Here is a 20091-nt window from a genome sequence, read left to right on the forward strand (position 1 = left end):
CCCGACAAGGTCAGTGTCAGTGAAGGTCCTAAAGAGGCAACAAATATATTAGATCTGCTTACAACCTTCAGCCCTGGATTTAACCAGAACTAGTAGTTTATACTTAAACCAGTTCTTCAGAAATGAGGTTCTGCCTCATTAGGACCAGGTTGTGGTCTCTTTGAGGGCGACTGATTCTGACAAGGTCAGTGTTTGTGCTCTAAAAGGTCTCAAAGACGTACACACACACCAGTTTGTGCGGATACTGCATGTTAGAACAATCAAAGCCTTTTTTCCCTTAATTTAACCAGTTCCTCAGAAATCAGGTCGTGTGACTCATAAGGACCAGGTTTTGGTCTCCGTGAGGACTAGTGGTCCTGGCAAGGTCAGCGTAGAATCCTGTGGTAGATCCTGAAGAGTTGACGAAAACGAGAACACACACACACACACACACACAAAGTGGTGGTGGTGGTGGTGGTTGACTGTGCATGTTAATGGTGCAGTAATGAGACCCAACCCCTATGGTGTTGTAATTGTTAGTCATCCTTGTCTCCTTCACTCCTCCCACTCCCATCCCCTCTTCTTCTTCTCCTCCTCCTTCCTTCCCTCTCTCTCTCTCTCTCTCTCTCTCTCGTCCCGCTGCTCGACCATGCAGTTTGTACTGTATTGAGAGAGTGTGTGTAATTATTCCCCTATTGTTTTCAGGGCGTGCGGCACTTCAGCGTTGGCACTTCACAGAAAGTGGTGTCATTAGTGTGACAGGGAGGACAGAAGGGAGGGAGGAAGGCAGGGACAGAGAGAGAGAGAGAGAGAGGGCAAGGGGATCGGTCCAGGGACTTAATTCTCATTGACAGTCACATTAACACAGGAGCAGCACTCTTAATCCTGGGGAGATTACTCTCTCCAACATGACCCCTCTTGTCTCTCTCACACACACACACACACACACCGCTGTCTTTTTAAGGACACTCATTGACCGCCATTTATTTGGGCAGCCTCACCAAATTGTTATCCCCAACCTTAACCATAACCACAATTCAAATCTTAGCCCTATACTCTGCCTCACTAGGACCAGGTTTTTGGTCTCCATGAGGACTCCTGGTCCTGACAAGGTCAGTGTTTTATGTCAAAAAAAAGGTCCTTACGTGCAGCTGTTTTAGTGAGATTTAGCAGATTTAAACACACTTTTTTAAAAGATTCAGTAAAAATGGAAAAAGAAGGTATTTGTAGGTGTCGTGTTAAGAGTTAGTCGAGCGTGATGAGCTGTAGGTGTCGTGTTAAGAGTTAGCTCATGACATATCTCTCCTTTAAAAGGTATGATTACTTATTTACTCAAAAACTCAAAAAGTGATGTGAAACAAGTTTCTTTTGGAACTGAATCCACTTGACTTTATTGAAATGAAAATCAGCTGCCCACCTGCCGAACTGGCACTCTCTCAAAGCAAAAAATACAAATAAAAAAATCAGTCTCTCCTAACTTTTACTGCATTTCCCTTGAGGTAACAACAGGTGCAATAAAAAATAAATAAAAATCTTCAGCGCACACACCTGCGGCTGCAGTTCTCTCCCTCTCCGTTGCTGTCAGTATAAATAAAGGCTGAATAACTATCCTTCAGTTGTGCGTGACAGTGTGTCATTACTGACTTTTGTTCACAATAATCAATCGTTATTATACATAGACCAGGTGTACGTCAGTCCTCAGCAGCAACTTTCTGCTGGTCTTTAAGCGTCACATACACTGAATTTTACAGCAACAATAATGTATTGTTGTCACAAAAACCTGCAAAATCACAACCTACTAAAACACTGTTCGTAATCATACTATCATTACTGTTTTGTATATTACCGCTTGTTACTGGGTAAAGTAATTATACTGTATAAATATATTACTGAGCAAACACGTTTCTGTTTAAGAAACTGATTGATAACCCGTGTGAATAAAGTGCTTGTACCTGACGTTGCTGTCTTCCATGTGAGGACCGCCGTCCCCATCGTATGACATCATGCTCTCGTCCTGCTCCATACCCATGCGGGCCGTTTCCTGAGCTCGCCGTGGAGGTGGAGGTCGCACATCCATCTCTCTGTCAGAGTCACTGCCGCTCTCTGACAGATGAATGGCTGAAAGGGGACACACAAGCAACCCGTCAAGACAAATATAAAACAACACACGTCGTTTACAGAGGACTAATTAATATTTACTGACTGTATAACTATTTGGTTTATGAGTGTAATATGTCATATTCAATGGTCAATGGTCTAATTTCTGTCACAGGTGAACCTACAGGAGAATGGGTTATCGCCCTCCTCTTCACTGGCGTCATCCTCGCCGTCAGACATGAGGAGGTCCTGGTAGAGCACGCTGGCTTGCGCGGGGCGGTTAGACCTGCCATCCTCTCCTTCATCCTCCTCCTCCTCTTCGTCATCGTGGTCGTGCAACCGCCTACGAGGTGGCAGCAGCATATCCTCTTCGTCGTCTTCGTCCTCCAGATCTCCCTCTGCGTCTTCTGCCTACAGAGACAGGTCAGACGAACACGAGGTGAATAAGACAGCCGTAAGCAAGCTCGTTATGCAGATAGAATAATGAATAGTTCCATTACATGATTCTATTAAGATTAGATTTGTTATTATAAAACTGAACAATGTTTTATCATTATTTGCAAATTTTTTCTTGAAATGCCCACCCCCAGTTGGAACACCAAACAACTTTTTAACACATCTATTTGTCTTACAGGAGCCGGAGTCTTTGGTTTGCCGTCATCTTCCTCCTCAAAGCCTTCAATGTCCACATCAGATTCTTCCTCCCCAGGTCTTCTCATGTGACGCCCCTGAGAAAAATGATCATAAAGTTCTGAGAAAACACTCGCGGGAACACAAAACATTAAAAGAATGCTTCTGCTCCATGTATAAACTAAGCAAGTCAACACGCTGGGTGAGGAGAGGTGGCATGTGATTGTACGCCTCACTTCTGTCTCTCTCCGTACCTGCCCGCCTCTCTTCTCTGAAGCAACCACTAGAGGTCCCTCAGAGAAAAGGCTGCTGGGTTCTCTGGGCAGACTCGCTGACGGCCCACTGTCAAACAGATCAGCAGGCTGGCCCACACCACACAGAGCAGCACAGACAGAAGGAAGGAAGGACAGAACAAGACATTGGGAGTGAAGGAGAAAAACAGGTTGGGATAAAGAAGATAAGACTATAGTGAAGAAACAGGAAATATTAAAGTCTAGAAAGGAGAGTTAGTGCAGAAAATGACTGGAAAAATAGTACAAGGGACAGGCGCAGTACTACAAGCAATGGGTGAGGCCTTAAGTCTATTGGCGGCTTCCCTACCTGCGGTGTGTACGGCCCCGGGGTCATTGGGTCCAGACTCTCAAAGTCTGCAGCATCCAGAGCTGCTTCCTTAGCAGTCGAAATGTCCTTCTCCAGCTGGGTCAAATGTTCGTCATACTGGAAACACAAGAACAGGCCGTTAACACAGCAATGATTAGTGTTTTTTACACAGACTTCATTCATTATAACATTTTCTTATTTCTTTTAACCGGGTCCCTTGTTCTCAGTCCTTTATGTCATAGTGATGATTCTTCTTAGAGAGGAATTAAGAAGTGGACAGTGCCGTACCTCCGCCAATGTCTGCTTACATACGTTGACGATCTCCAACGCAGTCTTGGTGTACGGACTGTCTGGGCCTGCGAAAGACACAAAAAGTAATAATGTTTTAACATTTGCCCAAACTACAGATATGTTTGATGTTAGCAACAGTGTTTTAAAAACGCAGTATGATGCTACGGCTTTACCATTATACTTAATGCTGTTGGCATGGACGAGTCCGACATCTGAAAGGAAGGTTTCACGGTTCTGGTATTTGTGCTTGGAAATGTTCTGTTCAAGGACGAATAGACACAGAGGGACACTTCTGTTAACGTCTTTATTTTGCTGATATTAAAACTAGTAAACAAATGAATTTTGCTTTAAGGTGGATGTCTTGTTTGAGGCTCACCTTACGGAGGGTCTCCAGATCCATGGGGTTTATGATCACCTTATAATAATCAGGCACAAACTTTTTGTTGACAGGATGGTGGAACGGCCATGACTATAGAGAGGTGAGGGATTAAGGATGAGCTCCAAGATCATCAACTCTGATATTTAATAAATAACATGACATAAAAAAAAAAAGGAGACTCACATCGAGAACCACCATCATTTTCTGGGTCACGATGTTGTCCAGGATGAATGAGAAAGCCACTTGATCGTCATCGTCCAGCAGGGGGTTGATGGCTTTCTCCAGCCTCACCAGCCTGTCCTCCTTCTGGAGAAACAAGCACATTACATTTCACAGCCAATAGAAAGATAATAAAGGGACAGGAAAATGTGAAATATGACAAAAATATCCAATGAAAACACACCTCTTTTAGCTTATTATCACACAGGTCCAGCATGGACTGTGCTACCTGAGTTATTGGATGCTTTGCTCCTGGTCAAACAAACAAAAAAGAAACTCATGTTAAGACATGTATGTTGTTCAAACCAGTCTGTGAGGGCTTTCGCAGTAGTAATGGAATTTAACTGAGCGATATTGGTTGATTCAGTTCTTTCAAACCTTTTTCAACGTTGTTCCACCGACGGGAAAACATCTAACCAATCAGAATACGTGTTGAAGATCTGACACTGTTCAGTTGTCGAGTTTACCCCCCTCTCTTCCTCACTAGCACTAACTCATCACCACTACCTGTTGACCCCACCGCTTTCTTTCTGTGACACTGTAACACCTCATAATCCATCATTGATGTGCAAAGATGTTGTTAAACACATTTTTTCAAACCTTACCATTGTAGGTGGCGCTGTTTTTGACTATCACTTCCACTGCTTCTCGAAACTCCTCCCTCGATGGGTACATGCGTTTGCGCACATTCTCCCTCAGCGTCTGCAGGTCCATCGGCCGAGTGATGATCTTATAGTAGTCTTTCACGACCTTGGCATTTACTGGTGTGTGGAACGGGTAAGTCTACACAGAAGAGGTGAAATAAGTTAAGACGAGGCAGAACAGCAGTAAGAGAAGTCTATGGGAACTGGGATATTATGACGATGGTGTGTGTTTCTGACAGATCTTACGTTGGGGTGATCACGCATATCATTGATGATGCTCTCTAGCACCGAGGACAAGGTCACCATTGGGTCAGTGCGTCTGCGATGGATGGCCTTATGTGGTTTCTGTGTAAAGAAACGGAGTAACGCATCAGCTGAAGGCACGGAGTTCAACAAGTGTTAAAACAAGATGCACGATAACGGTGCTTACGTTAAGATAGTCACAATGCACAGCGTTGCCAACACGCCGCTTCTTCTTTGGTGGGAGCTGCTGTTTGGGGAACTTCAGCACTAAGGATTTCCTGCGCACCTCATCAGCACTGCATGAGAAAAACATTATTAAAACTTGTTTGTTTTAATGATGATTATTGCTGTGATTATTGCTGTGCATAGACCCGGGGTCATAGACACTTCAATCCATTACCTCTCAATAAGCTGTTTGCCCAGCACGATCTTGGTGCCCTCCACCTTGATCAACTCCTCATTGTCGTTGTGGATAACCGTCTTTTCCAGCTCTTCCTCCTGCTCCTCTGTCATGGCAACAGGGTTCGAAGGCGGAGCATTGGTCTGATAGTACAGCGGGCAAAACTTGTTGGTCCTCATGTGTCCTATGGCTCCACAAGCGCCGCACTTTAGCTAGGGAAAACAGGCAAACATTAAGGAACAAGACAACTGATAGATTATCTATGCTGTATGAAAAAATTGATCATCTAAGGTGCCTTCCGATGGGTACCAGAAAGCTGGTGAAGAGGAGGTAAGAAAGAGGAATATAGTAGTGAATCGGCAAGCTTACTTTTACCTTGAGGTCTGGTCTCTCCTTGGCCTTCTTGGCCTTCTTCTCTGGGGGTCCCTTGATCTTATCCTTCTCTTGGTTCCTCTTCAGTCTCCTCAACTGCTCTTGAATTCGTCTTCTTTCCTTCCTCATTTCTTCTCTGTGCTGTTCATCAAAGAGTGCAAACTTGCGTCTGCAAACGGAGACAAACACGACTAAATCACAAATGGTCCATTCAAAAGTCACAGGACCGTTTGTGGGGATACAACAAGTAGGGGACGCCGCCAAGAAATAACACTTCATCTCCACTGGAGACAGTTTTCTTATGTTTGAAATGATTGAAATGAACTAGAGCAGTCCCCGTACCTGTTGTCTTAGATTTCGCATTCAAACAAAATCAAAGTCTGCAGTGTAAACACTGGTGCCCTTTGTAAGTCACCTGCAGCATTCAAGCAACCTGTTTGACAGTTGTGTGATTGACAAACAGTAGCACAATGGTGTGTGGATTTCCACCCAAATCTCTTGCCTTTCTTAGCTGAACAATGTCGGTGTTGGCACTGCTCGCACGGTGCCCTTAGCAAGTCACATGGACTGTTTGATATTTATGAAGAAACTGTGATTCCAGACTTACAAATGTGATCTTTAAAACTGTGGAGGGCAACATCGCACCTCTCCTGCCAGAACTCCTACTTCCTCTAATGATTTCGAGGAGGCTGCTGGAACTTATTGAAATCAGAAGATGCCAGCCTTGTCCACCTTTGATCTGTACGTGGGTTGCTGTGGCAACCGTGGTAACATAATTTCACCTGCCTTTGATCCAATTGGCTGAAACCTCAGCAGCTTCAGCTTCATTAGCTGACCAGAGCATTTCAGCCTTCTGCAAGAGATGCCTTTGTAGACACTTGACAATTCTTTTTCTGGCTCTTGGTCTCCTCCTCCTCCTCCTCCGCTCTATTTTCACTATCCTTCACACATAAAAATGTGTGCATCATTTAGGACATTCTTGTTCAAAATAAAGGCCTTGTTATAAAGGCCTTTAGGGACCCTGAAATGCTAAAGTGCTCTTACTTTGAAATGGGTTTAGAGTGTTTGTGACACACTGACAATGACAGTGTTTCACTGTCTATTTTTCTGTGATCTGAACATGAAAAGAAAGACTAGAGAAAGATTAAAGATTTACATGAATTCATCATCCTTGGTGGTCCTGATCCTGGTGTAGGCATCGATGACGGAAGCCTTGCGTACTGTCTCACAGCGGACATATTCCTTGCCATCCTCATCCCTGAACGTGCGGTAGATTTTGAGTCTCCTTCCTGTAGCCGAGGAGTTTAGGCTCGTCACAGAGGATGTGTCATCATCCTTGTGTGAGCTGGTGGACAAGGAACTGGCTATAGGGGAGAGATAGAAAAACGTTTTTAATGAGAGACACTACATCTTTTTTCCACTTAACACAGCTAACATGTCTTCAGTGTGTCATGAGAAGTTAATATGATCAGTACACAAGCCTTTGCGCCGCTCCTTGCGTCCCTTGTGGTCACGGTCACTCTCCTCGCCCATTAGCATTCGCTGCAGTTCTTTCCTCTCTTGCTCCTCCCTCTCACGTGAAAGCTGGGAGCTGGTCTTTTTGTTCTGCAGCATGTTCTCAATGTTCTTCCCCATCTCCTCGAAGTCGCTGTCCTCTGCCGAGCTGCTGTCCGTGTCAGTGGAGAGCACCTCTGTCGACTCCAAAACTCTGTGGAGGAGATGCAACGGGGGTAAATGACTCCACCTGAGCACAAACGGGCGCAATCACAGATGACCCTAAGAAAGAGCCTCACTTGTTCTGCAGGTCAAAGATCCTCTGGCACTCTTCCTTGTAGCGCTCCTGGTGTTCGGCAACAGAGAAACGGGACCCTCGGGCAAATTTGCTCATGGGTCCCTCTCCTGAACGGGCCTGCTCCGTGGACATGGTCCTGACTACGTCAATCACCTCCCAGCGAGAAAGTTTCTTGATCTAACACAAAACATAAACACAATCACTCTTGGGGGTTTGAAAGACTAGCTGAAACCCATACCACAACTGCCACCATAAACTAATGTTGAGGGCAGATAAAAGGCAAAGCACACATCAAAGACATGAAGATTCTTCTCTTCCTTTTCTTCTCCTCTGCAGACTACACTGAGGTTTGATGATCTTAATCACAGTTCCACTCAAAGCTCTTGGCAGTTCTTTTTCTTCTATGAATAATCCCCTCATCTTTTACCACAAGCACACAATTTATAGTTGGATCTAAGAACTTCAAACTGTGCGGGGCAGCGTTACACGTCTGAGTGTACAGCCTACTGGAAAGTATTCATTAAAATGTTCAGCTTGTTCGGGACCATTCACATTTCTTTCTGCTGTTTATACTTTAAAAACGTGTAACAGTTTCAGCATTTCTCTACCATAAAAACTGAATTGAGATGGCAGATCAAAGGCAGGCAGATGTTATTATCTGTGTATTATCATTACTGGCTGTTGTCATGTTCTTACCTCTTCCTCTGGAACACCAAACTTGCGCAGCAGCTGTTTGGCATTCTTCAGTGAAAGTCTCCTCAGGTCGGCATCCGTTCCAGTCACTGTTTTCTTGGCAGGTTGTGGCTCTTTGTCGTCCTGATAACACACACAGGATCAATGTTTTTAGCCTCTAGACAGACATACACATAAATCGAGAGTGCCAAGGTTTTGTTTTAGCTCATCAAACCTTTTGTTGAGTTGGCTTGTTAGGCACTTTGACATAGGAGAACCCCTCTCCACAGCCTGTGGGGTCAGCCACACCTGTAACCTCCAATAGACATTTCCCCTTCATGGCAGAAATGAAGGCTCTTGTTGTGTTCCACGGAGCGGTTCGCACCTAGGATTTGGGAGAAAGGATCAAAGGGGTGTAAGTTTGAAAGGCTTCTTGTTTCTTCATGTGTGGAACATTTGCAATCATTATTAGGAAGAACGTAGATCGCAACCTCGTCATCGATCTTCATTTGAAAGTCCTCTTCGTTCTCCTCCTCTGGAGCAAAGAATGATTTCTCACCATATCCAGCATCCTAGCAGGAGGAAAATACCTTGTAGTGAAGCCGTGGACACGATTCTCACTTGTTTAAATTAGTTTCAGATAAAAACACAGTTACCTTGAGTCGCTGCTCTGCTACCAGCATGCTGTAGTAAGCACAGCACTGCTCTGGAGACACCATTGCTCTGATCTCTTCTTCTGTTGGCAATCTGAAGTCAGGCTTCAGCACCCACCAGTTGGAGTCCATCCCTGGAATAGGTACAGCAAGTTTATCAACATTCATGATGGAATAAAAGCCACATAGTACACAACAGAAAGCTATCTGTACGAGATTGTAAATGAGAACTAGAGAAAGTGTCAGTTTCTCAGTGACCAGTGTCCAGATCTTAATGAAAACTGAACAGAGGTATATTGTAGAATCCCTTGCTTGATTCGATTTGTTTATCCTTCTGCTACACCTAACCTTCTGAATTATATCCATTGCAGTTGTTTAAAATGTGTTCCCCTGTCTGTCAATTCAAGGACAACACACCGTTTAGAGGAAGGGTGATGACAATGATCATGATCAGGTGAATATGGAGCATGTGGATTGCATAAATGAGCAGAGTCTACCTGTCCGTTTGAAGTCAGCACAGAGTTTCAGTCGCTTCCTGATGCTGCTCTCCGAGTGTGAGGGAAAAGCTTTCTTTATATCCTCCATGCGGATTCTCCGGGGCCGATCCTTGCTCTTCCAGAACAGGCGGTAAATGAACACCTGCGGAACCCAAACATGACAAATTCAGCAATCCAAACAATGGCAGCTTAGGTTTCTGGGACCAGTTAAGTCAAACAAACCTGAAGGAAGTCTCTGATGTGGGTATTGGCTCGTTTGGAGTTGGGCCCAGGAACCTCATACAAGGGACACTCCTGACCAACCACAAACATGTCCACAAGCTCTCTGATGAAGTAGCCATGTCGTGTCCGCAGAATCAAAAAATCCGTCTCTGGCATTTTATGAAGGTAGATTGGAGCACGGAATAGATTGTTTTCAAATGCCTAAAACATATTTATGTAAGACAAAAAAACATGACACCGGGTCAGTGATGTTTCATACGTTCACCTCGTCTGAATACTGAATCTTAGGCTGTGACCATGCTGACCTGAAGCAGCTGACCAGGATGCAAAGAACCAAGGAAAGGAGACGTGTGACAGTACACAGTCTCTCCATATTTACAGTCAGGTGCTCCAGGATCCTTTCCAGGCTTCTGAAATGCAAAACGCAACAATACAGTTCAACAACAAGTGTGTCCAGATTTTGAATGACATGATATGAAGCCAACACCAGAATTGGGACTCAAAGACTGGACTCACCCTTTTGTAGTAGTTTTTGATCTTGGATGCCATGCCTACTTGCATGATGAGAGGGGGGTACTCTTCACTGTACTCTGCCAAGACCAGATCTCCATCTTTGCCGGTCAAGTCCTGTGAAGTCCTCATGAAAAACATGTCTCCTCCTCCTGACGCCTGCCGTTCCTGCTCTCTCATCTTTAAAGAAAAACACATAAAAACAACACATGCGGCAGTCAGTAAAAACAAAACAAAAAAACTGGATATTCATCCTGTTAAAACAAATTTTTTAAAAAAGGCTTGTTTCGTCCACCTTGGCCTTTTTCTTTATCTGTTTGAGCAGTGGCTGGGCAGGATGTGGACCCGGCTGAGCCAAAGCTCCAAATGAGTACTTCTTCAGAGTATTTCGATGGAACTGGCGTAGCTTCATGGGGCCCATGTGTGTGGGGAAGAAGGGCTGCCTTAGCTCAAGTGCTGGGATGGAGTGCTGTGAAAAACACAAAAGTTAATAACACAACACAATACTTAACATGTCACCAGGTTTCAGATTTCAACTAATTCTGTGGTGTTTATTCTATCGACGAGTCTGGCAAAGTATTGAAAGTAAGCAAGGTGCTATGACTGTCCTGGCATTTTTTAAATGCAAGCTCCCAGAATGTACAGTTTTATAACCTGCCTTTGTGCTAAATGTGTTTATTTTTTTTTTTAGCCACGTGCCATTTTTGGCTGCACCAACATAAACTAGTAGTGGAATAGTGGAATACACAAGCCTAAAATACATGAGGATTGTCTCGGTGTATTGTCTCGGGTGTGTAGAGGACTGACATGTTTGCACTTCTTTAATTTCTGTATCTGCGCTGTAAAATCAATGTACACAGTACGGTGTTAAGTGTCTTTTTCTTTAATTTATTGCTATTGTCTCAACAGTTTATTTTAATAACATTACGATTCACAATGTGCCTTTCACAACCACCTGCCACTGCAGTAATGGCAGCTCCACTAAATGGGGGAGCCAACCGTTTGTCACCATGTTAATTTACCTGAATGATGTTCCCACCAAAGGTTCCCCTCAGGCCCTGCTGTTTGGGATAGTAGAACTCATCATTGGAGAGGTTCCAGGGATCCTTCACTTCAGGCTGGGACATGTTCTGAGTTGAAAGGAAAGGGAGTAAAAATTTAATTTTTTTGCAATGTTTAACTATCATTTCATAGTTATGGCTCACAAGTGATGGTTGAGAGAATAATGTTGTAATCACAGGCACAAGGGCTCCATAAATATCCCTTCACCCCATCTGTTCCCCACCTTGATCCTCCTTATTAGAGACACATTTCACCATGAACTGTTTTAAATGTCAACAGCAGCAGCAGCACCCATTTTAATCTGCCATTTCTCATAATCAAAAATGTTTTTTTCAAGCACTGATGAGGCAGCATACCTGCTGTGGCTCATCTTTTATCACCCCAGTCTTTCCCAGCAGGATGCGGCTCTTTTTCAGTGCTGGTTCCTTCTTGTTTTCTTTTGATGGGGAGTGGGATGTTGTTTCCTCCTTTTCATCTGGAATCTCTGCAAGACGATGAGAAACACGAGAAAAATAAGCAAAGGGTAAAATCGCTGGATACTAGTTGATGGGAAGACAGTGAAAGACGCCAATTTTCAATTCACATAATGATTTCTTTTTCTTTTTTTTTTTATCTACCAAGAATAATATTCTCATCATTAGGATCCAGTGTAAGAACAGGTGGTGAGAGCATGCGATACATCTCCTGGTCATCCCAGATAATGTGGTCTTCCCAGCGTCCATACACTAACTCTTCATTGTCAATGGGAAAAATGGAGAACCAGGGACAGTCTTCTTCCAGAGAGGCTGCTGAGAACAAACGCAGATAAACACAATAGATGGAACAAGTGAGTTTGAGATGAACCTATGAATTTTTAAATGTGACCTAAAAATACACTCACCTTGATTGTCATGGCTGATTTTGTCCCGCTTGGAGCCAGATATCGAGGAAGCTTTGGGTAAGGGTGGAGGCGTAGGTGGCACTAACTGTGAATTACTTCTCGTCAGACCTATAGAAGATCAGTAAATTTAATTTATGAATTATTCCAAATGGCAGCTTCACCAACAGTTATCTCTGTACATGAATGACTTCATAATTCTGTATTTTCTTTTCCCCGCCATCTTACCCTGCTGAGCATTATAAGCATTGGCATTGCGTGTCATACTCGAAGGGAGCCATCCAGCCAGACTGGCCCTCTGAGTCTTGGTGCCCTTGTGTTTTACATCCTCCCCATTCCAGATAATATCATCCTCCCATTGCAGTTGAGTGACCATCAGGAAGAGCTCATTCTCAAGGTCTGCTCTGTCTTTATCGCCATCAGTATTATCACCATCCACGTTGTCATCAGCTGAGGTCTGAAAAAACAGATTTATTAAACACCATATATCAGTAATGCAATCAGTATAATGTCAGTGTTATGGTTGCAGTTGTCCGCATGTGTCTGTACCTCTTGAGCAGTCTCTGTGATTTCTTTAGGTGTGTCCTGGTCAGGAGGCTCATTGACTAGATCTTTTAGCTTAAACCCATAGTTGAAATTGCTTCCATCCTCTGGGATGCCCAGCATGTCGTACCAGAGCTGCGCAGGACCGTATCGCCATTCTGCTACTTTAGGCCGAGACTCGATCTCCTTATCCCCATCACCACAGGTCTGTGAGAACTTAGATTCTACTGGAGCCATCATGGTTATCTGGATAACACAGAGAAGCATTTAAAGACTTGAACACAATGATGTAGTGCCACACTGCTACCCGGGCACATTACAAGAGCCTGCTGTCACCTGTAACACAAAGTGACTTACCTCATCATCAGAGAGACACTGCTCTGGCGGTGGAGGGGGTGCATATTCATAAATCCAACCAGACTTCTTATCCGGGCTTTGCTCTGTAGGTTCTCCTTCTGGAGGAGGAGTCCCAGGCTGATGGTCCCGGTGCTTCCGCTTCTTCTTCCTGCGGGCACTCCTCCACACGGATGGCATGCTTTTCCCAGGACCGAACAGTCGTAAGAACCTAAGCACCTGGTCGTAAATAAGTATCAACGCACACATTCATTTAATACGTATTGGTGTTGAGTAAGAAAACAGTCAAAGCTAAGCAGAATGAAATCATGCTAACAAACAATGCAGACATACATCTGACATCTCAGCTTCATAGAGTTCATAGATTTTATTTTCATAATCTGAAATAATGCCAAGTAATATTTATTATGACTAGACATTATGCATTGTTGGTATTATTGATTTCATTTTGTCATCTTTCCTCCCTGCCCAGGGACAACAGTAAAATAAGCTGCTTTACCTTTCCAGGCCTAAATTCTGGGAAGAGCTCTGTGACACCGGGCAGTGCTTTAGCTGCATCCTTCTGCATGATGCCAGCAAGAGGAAGGGTGAGCCTGTCTGGGGATCCTCCATCACCGGACCCCTGACCGGGACGATCAGTTTCTGACTCAGAGTCTGAGGAGCTGCTGAAGTCAACCTTATCAGCCGTAGATGATGGTGCAATAATGGAGGGCAGGATGATGCCATCGCCCTCTTCGCCAACTACAAGGAACCACAGTGATATAGATCATAGAAACAGATGAGACAATCAAACTTAATGATCAGTATTTGTGATATTAGATGCATTCATCTAGCCTAAATTGATATTGAATTAATATATTCGTGTAAGTTTATTAAGTGAACACATTTGTCAGAGGCAGAGATATCAACCTTCTTTACAGCCAAACAAAACTTATCACCAAACTAACCATATGTGAACATGTTCTTACCAGTAGTGGTCTGAGAGGATGGTTCTTCTTTCTTAATGGGTGTTGGGAGAGTTGGTGGTGGAGGAGGAGGCATGAGCTTAGAATCAATATCCTCGCAGTCTGCATCATAGTCATCCTCATCATCTAAAATAAAGGGGTAACAAAAGGTTTTCACAAACATCAATAAAACAATTAAATAGTGAAAATAAAATCTATAATATTTCAGATTTCCATTTGTGTACATAATAAGCTGTGTGTCACTATTCACACAACAAGCAGGTCCTCATCCTCAGGACCTGCCACTTTTCACAACCATGTTTCTAAAGTGGCCCACAATGAACAAAGCAAAAAAAAAATATATATATATCACCAGTAGATGCCACAAAAGCTCATAAATCAAACATTACTGTTGTGCATTTTTCACCTGCTTTCCTGCTGGGCTGCAAAGTCCCCATGGCCTGACGGTACTTTTTTGTCTCATCCTCAGCAACTTCACTGATGTCAGAATAATCAACTGCATCTTCTGTGCTTTTCACCCAACCTGGATGAAATACAGTAAATATCAAAAATGTTACTCCATCCTCTTTCCTTTACATATAAATAAATTAAATGTTTCTTCATATGCATTATTTAACCTCACCTTCTGCATCCACACCAGCAGAGTCTCTGTTTCCCACTTGATCATCGTCTTCATTAGCAGTGATCTCAGTGATGAGTGAGCTCAGACCCAAAGAGCCCAAACCAGCGAGATGCTTTTTGGACTCCTGAAATAAGGAGAAAAGATCCAAAGTATACAGAATCATTCCATGAGCAGGTTTGATAATTGAAATGTTTGACGTTCTTCAAAACAAAATTACTTAAAAGTAACTCTTTTTTTTTAAACCCATACATTGTCCAAAACACTGTCATCCTCTAGCTGTCCATCTTCATTGATATTTCCAAAGAGAAATCCTGTGATAGAGAAAGGACGATCTTGATCCTCATCGCTGTCAGAGTCAGACATCCTAAAACGTCAAGAGACACAGTTAGCTCATTTGCTACTCTTTACTGACTTTGAAACCTAAGTGAGACATTGCTGTGATGCTTCATTCATCACATTTCACCTTTCATAGTCTACATCAGGGGCCTCAAACTCAAAAAGACCTGGGGGCTAGTGAACTGCTAGTCTGATCAGGAGGGGAAAAAAGTCCAACAATTAGGGGAAAAATTAACGGTTTAGTGATTAGAAATTAAAATGATATCTTAATAATCCATCATGATGTTGCAATTACAAATATTTGTTTTTTTTGAAAAACTTACAAATAAGTGTTTGTTTTGATATATAAGCTCACAACAAAAAACATTTATGATGCAAAATGAATCTGTAAATAACAAAAACAGAATTAAAACATTAAATCAACACAGACAACTGTAATTAAAAAAAAAAAAAAATAGACAAGCTTACATATAATTAAATGTTGAATTTAATCATTTTAAAATAAGTGTAGGGCCGACTGGCGGGCCGTGAGTTTGAGACCCCTGGTTTACATGCTGTTTGTTTTTGTATGAACCGGCCTGGCTAGATGAACAAAATGTATTGCCTATCAAAATAAATGACATGAAAAGGGGAGGGTCAAGGAACAGATCATGGAAGAAAGTCACCATTTCACTCATCAAATATGGTGCTGGTTCTACAATAGCTAGTTTTGAAACAACATACAGTAGATCCAGCGAAATTCAACATAACTTTCTGGGAGTCATTTCATCTTTCAGTATGACAACAAACCAAAACATTTGGATACAGAATGACCGATCAAATCAATCACATCTGAATTGTGAGCACATCTGAATTGACAGCACAAGTCATATTTTTTTGTAACTTCACTAATATTAATTCATCTGTTTCCTCCATATCTGTGAGCTTTTAATTTATAAATATGGATTAATCCATAATTGTAAAGTTTTTAAGGATTTTTAAAGTTTACTTTTTAAGCTTGGGGATGAAATCTATAGAAGGTAGATTGCAGACATGAGGCTCTGTCTGTATATGTTTACAAACTAAGAAATATTAATGTAATGTTTTACACTGATAAAAATCATATTAGAATTTAGGATAATCTTGCCATAATTTTTTAATTTCATCCCACTTCCATACCTCATCTGGAGGATCATCACCTGGGATGAGTCAAAGCGTCTGCTGAGATATATGGGGCTTTGAATTCAGTCACTGAATGGAGTCATTTTCGTTCCGTACTCAATTACGTATGTGTTAAATGAAATGACTTACCTGAAGCCTCTGAAATGACCTCTATGGTATGGAAAAAACGCTCAAAGTCAACTCAAGACTTGCTACTTTTAATATAGTAACCGCATTTTGTTTTTTTTGACTTTTTTGACTTTGATGTAATAAAGCAGAGAGAGAGAGAGACTTAAAAAACCTTGCCCAACGAAATACATAGTCTGAATTGTATGAAAGATAACAAACGTTTTTGTTTGAAGGAAAATGTGCTTCGGGTACATACAATATCTAATATTAACATACAAATATAAATCATCAAACATTACTTCTCTACATTACATTGCTTTGAGGGTATTGCTTTTCAGAGCTTTGATGGGCAGCACATAATGCGTGTTAACACGTGTATGTTTTTTTAAATGCAGTTTATAGTTCACTGTGATATAAATGAACTATTAGTTCGTTCTCGATTATAAGGCGCTGTGACAATAACTGCACGTCCATTGCTAGTTTTAACCTACATATTTGACCACCAAAATAACATCCACAGTGGCTCGCGCCGCTTGGATTTCGCTTAAGTTTTGCTCGGCCTTTGTTGCGTTGCTAGGCTAAAAACAATCATCAGAAAATTAACAGGAACAACATGTACTTACCTGACGTAACTTTCCTCCTGGTTTAATGCGTTTCAGACTTTATCCAGGTTTATGTAGCTCGTGGAAGCTAAAAGTGTGTAGCCAGCTAACCAGCTCAGGCGGGGGAAGAAAGCTAGATGTTGGCTACATTATCTTATGTTTATTTTGTATACATGTTTCCACGGGAGCCTCCGTCTGTGCTGTGCGAGTAAAACGTAATATAAATGAAAAAAAAAACATTTGTATTGTATTAACATTAGCTGAACACACTGATCTTTGCCATTGATGTTTATTTGTTTCAAAATGGACTAGTCCAATATGTCAGCGAGGGAAGTTTCACGAGTGACCCGGAAGAACATGCTGATGCGTTCAGGTACTCCCTGTAAAATTGGCGACTTCCTCAGTGGTCGGGGAAGGTACTGCAGGTGGACGACGAGCATAAAAAAATTAGCTTCTAATAACCATAACATATGTATGATTAACTAAAGTAATTAACTTGCTATTTCTAATTTGTAACAACCTTCAAGGCAGTTTCTTAGATTTCTTTTTTAATGTAATGAAATCAAACTTTACAGTACAGATGCAGAGGACTGTTGATCTTGCAGGGATTACAAACTGTACATATAAACCTATTATGCAGCCCAAATTAACCTCTAAAATCTAATCATTTGTTGTTACTGGGCTATAACCTACACCCACCAAACATTTCACCCAATTCCATCCTTTCCGAGTTGTGTTGCTCAATGAAACAACAACAAACGTAGCCAAATCATAGTGTCCTTGGCATAGATAAAAAAAAAGAAAAGGGACAAACTTGAAAGTTCCCTCCATGACACAACTATAATATTTTTACTTTCTGGTCCAAAACATCTCAAAGTTAAACAGTTATATGGTCAGTAATAAAAGAAACGTACAATAACAGTTTAGCCAGTTTTAATAGTTTTAAAACACTTGGTTTGGAAAAAAGTACAAAAGTGATCCTGGATGCCACAGTATGAAACCAGTCCAATAATGCATGGTGACAGGTGTGTTCCTTTAAAAAGCATTTTCTACAGACATGTTAATTTCAACTGGCCTTACCATACACATACTATACTCACTAAAACAGATACAAGCAATAGTTTAAATACAATGGCTGACCCCAGTGATACATTTTACAAGTGATTCATAAAAAAACTAATCAAAAGGGGAGAAAAAATAAGTTTGACCACAATGCCATCTGGTATCTGGCAGTAAAATCATGCAGTATTACAATCGTTCCACTAAAGAGAAACAACAAAGCACTAAAGCTGTCACACGGTGAGTAAGAGGGCAGCCAAGAGGTGTCTCTTTATCAGACAGTCTTTCAAAGTGTTCATTGGTTTTTGTGAAAACTTACTGAGACAGCTCTTGTGTTGTTGAGCAGCAGCTCAGTGGTCACTGGTTACATTTTTTTCCTTGTTTGCATAAATTATAAAGTTGCACAGGGTCTCTATGAAGGAGAACCTGTCTTCCACAAATCGCGTCCATTTAGAAAAATATAACTAATTGCTATTGAAGAAAACCCCAAAATGTAGGATAGTCTCTTAGTATGTTGTGAGGAAATAAAAAAGCTAGAAATACACTTGAATAAATAAATTGCATGATATCCTTTAAAAATTAAGTGGACACACTGAGTTGACAGAATGTGATCCACTTATGCACACCATGGTGTTTGTTTTGGCCCGGCAGTGTTTAAAAATGAGCTCCATCCTCCTCTCCATCTCATGTCACATCCTACGATCCAGGAGAAAAGTCACCATAAGATATCTAAAATATGTTGACATTTAGAGAAAAGTTTTTGTGATTCAGCAATTGATTTCCATGTACAACATGGTCTCTGGCTTTACCGATTAAGCTGATGGCAATGAGGAAACACAGGACGGAGACTTTCACAGTGTTACAACAATGAAGCCGCTCCGTGCTGTTACCCGCTGGTAAACCTATTGTTAGGGTAACAGCAGTGAACTTCCTGACCGGTCAAACTTTTTTCCTTTAGATAGAGCAGCCACTTGTTTCATCAGCTCCCTGTTCTTGGACTGTGGAAAAAAAAAAGATCAGCTCTGTTAGAAATGGGATTGACTGTTGTCATTTCCATACCCATGTCAACAAACATCTGCATTTTTACAAGGTACTCATCAGTCAGTCTGCTTTTGATTCACACTTATAGAACAACCATTCCTTTGACAGGAAAAGCAGCAAATAATGGATCCATCACATCTCGGACTCAAACTGATAAGTAAAATGTTTGCGTCCTGTGTGAATGCAGATTTACACCTTAAGTGCCTGTGGGGCTTATGTTGAAGTTATGCTGGGGTGAGGAAGTGTAGGATTTTCTCATCAGGATGGAGCCATATATGGCTATATTCATCTTATCAATGCAGTAACACCTTATCTGAGTCTTTGTACTAGTCCAAAACCAAATCATGTGTGCCAGTCGGTTTTAGTGTACTTTTAAGACTATCAACACTGATTGTAGGTAGGTCAATATGGAAATCAGTCCCCAGTATTCTGGTTACATGTCTTCTCAACCACCAGAGAATTTAAACCATGTAAATGCATGACATACATATTTATGCAACAATGGCAATGAAGTTTCCTACCTGCTGATGCTCCATAGACTCTTTGTGTGATTTCTCCATTTGGTTCATCTTTACTCTCATGTTGGTTTCCTGATACTGAAAGTCTGCTTTGAGCTCTGTGAGCTAGAGCAAAGATTAAAATTGAATACCTCAAGCTCATCCAAGCAACCAACAGCGATGCAGTGTTGTCTGATACCGGATTCAATAAGTTTATTGCAACCTCAATTGAGGATTTTATGGTCACCAACCGCAATGAGGCTGAACCTGTTTCTTATTCTCTATTGTGGGAATCACTGAAAGCATTCTTACGGGGCCAAATTATTTCTTATTCTGCACACTTAAATAAAGCTCGTGCTACCAAACTTAAGGGGCTCTTGAATAAAATTGGTGACATTGATAAACAACTTTCTATTAACCCCTCTCCTGTCTTACTTAAAGATCATGTTGAATTACAAACTGACTTTGATCTCACATCAACCAGTGAAGCAGAGCGCCTTTTATTACGCTCTCGTGCTACATATTATGAACATGGCGACAAAGCGAGCCGTCTCCTAGCCCACCAATTGTGTCGCCAAACCGCCTCTTGCATGATTCCTCAGATTAAAGACTCTTCAGGCTTGCTACATGAAGACCCTAATGCTATTAATTCTGTATTCTGTTC

The 20091-nt window shown here is 41.8% G+C and overlaps 1 protein-coding gene and 1 long non-coding RNA gene across 7 annotated transcripts; both read right to left on the minus strand.

Annotated features, from left to right (window-relative positions):
* Nucleotides 1-1873: 1873 nt before the first annotated feature.
* On the minus strand, nt 1874-17164 carry LOC122768442 (transcription initiation factor TFIID subunit 1-like). Of its 6 annotated transcripts, none has more exons than XM_044024457.1 (40): nt 16852-17164; nt 14873-14987; nt 14624-14747; nt 14408-14524; nt 14005-14127; nt 13536-13777; nt 13040-13255; nt 12689-12928; nt 12368-12596; nt 12143-12250; nt 11880-12047; nt 11619-11746; nt 11223-11330; nt 10496-10669; nt 10207-10380; nt 9996-10100; nt 9691-9891; nt 9469-9610; nt 8975-9105; nt 8810-8890; nt 8554-8703; nt 8343-8462; nt 7648-7823; nt 7330-7562; nt 7011-7218; nt 5852-6023; nt 5483-5694; nt 5270-5378; nt 5086-5184; nt 4801-4978; nt 4380-4447; nt 4160-4282; nt 3974-4066; nt 3771-3855; nt 3595-3662; nt 3307-3423; nt 2961-3068; nt 2709-2804; nt 2262-2487; nt 1874-2097 (listed from the first exon to the last, which is right to left on the minus strand). In XM_044024457.1, the coding sequence occupies exons 2-40, from the start codon at nt 14984-14986 to the stop codon at nt 1889-1891; spliced, it is 5775 nt and encodes a 1924-aa protein (XP_043880392.1). In that variant the 5' UTR covers nt 14987; nt 16852-17164; the 3' UTR covers nt 1874-1888. The 6 variants fall into 6 exon arrangements, with proteins under 6 accessions (XP_043880392.1, XP_043880394.1, XP_043880393.1 ...); XM_044024459.1 differs by having other exon boundaries at nt 7336-7562; nt 11880-12050; XM_044024458.1 differs by having other exon boundaries at nt 5858-6023; nt 11880-12050.
* A 1677-nt stretch (nt 17165-18841) lies between these two features.
* LOC122768383 lies at nt 18842-19607 on the minus strand. Its single transcript, XR_006360300.1, has 2 exons — nt 19452-19607; nt 18842-18887 (listed from the first exon to the last, which is right to left on the minus strand). It is a non-coding gene; the product is annotated as an uncharacterized LOC122768383 (long non-coding RNA).
* Nucleotides 19608-20091: the final 484 nt, after the last annotated feature.

The sequence above is a fragment of the Solea senegalensis genome, linkage group LG4 (assembly GCF_019176455.1).
Source record: "Solea senegalensis isolate Sse05_10M linkage group LG4, IFAPA_SoseM_1, whole genome shotgun sequence".
In the NCBI taxonomy this organism is placed as follows: Eukaryota; Metazoa; Chordata; class Actinopteri; order Pleuronectiformes; family Soleidae; genus Solea; species Solea senegalensis.

Excerpts from the sequence above, each read along its gene's own strand:
- LOC122768442 (XM_044024456.1), bottom strand. The coding sequence starts at position 14,986 with ATGTCTGACTCTGACAGCGATGAGGATCAAGATCGTCCTTTCTCTATC. Across the intron at positions 14,525-14,623 it reads TGCTGGTGTGGATGCAGAAG|GTTGGGTGAAAAGCACAGAA; the intron begins GTGAGGTTAAAT and ends TATTTCATCCAG. Across the intron at positions 9,611-9,690 it reads ACATCAGAGACTTCCTTCAG|GTGTTCATTTACCGCCTGTT; the intron begins GTTTGTTTGACT and ends TGGGTTCCGCAG.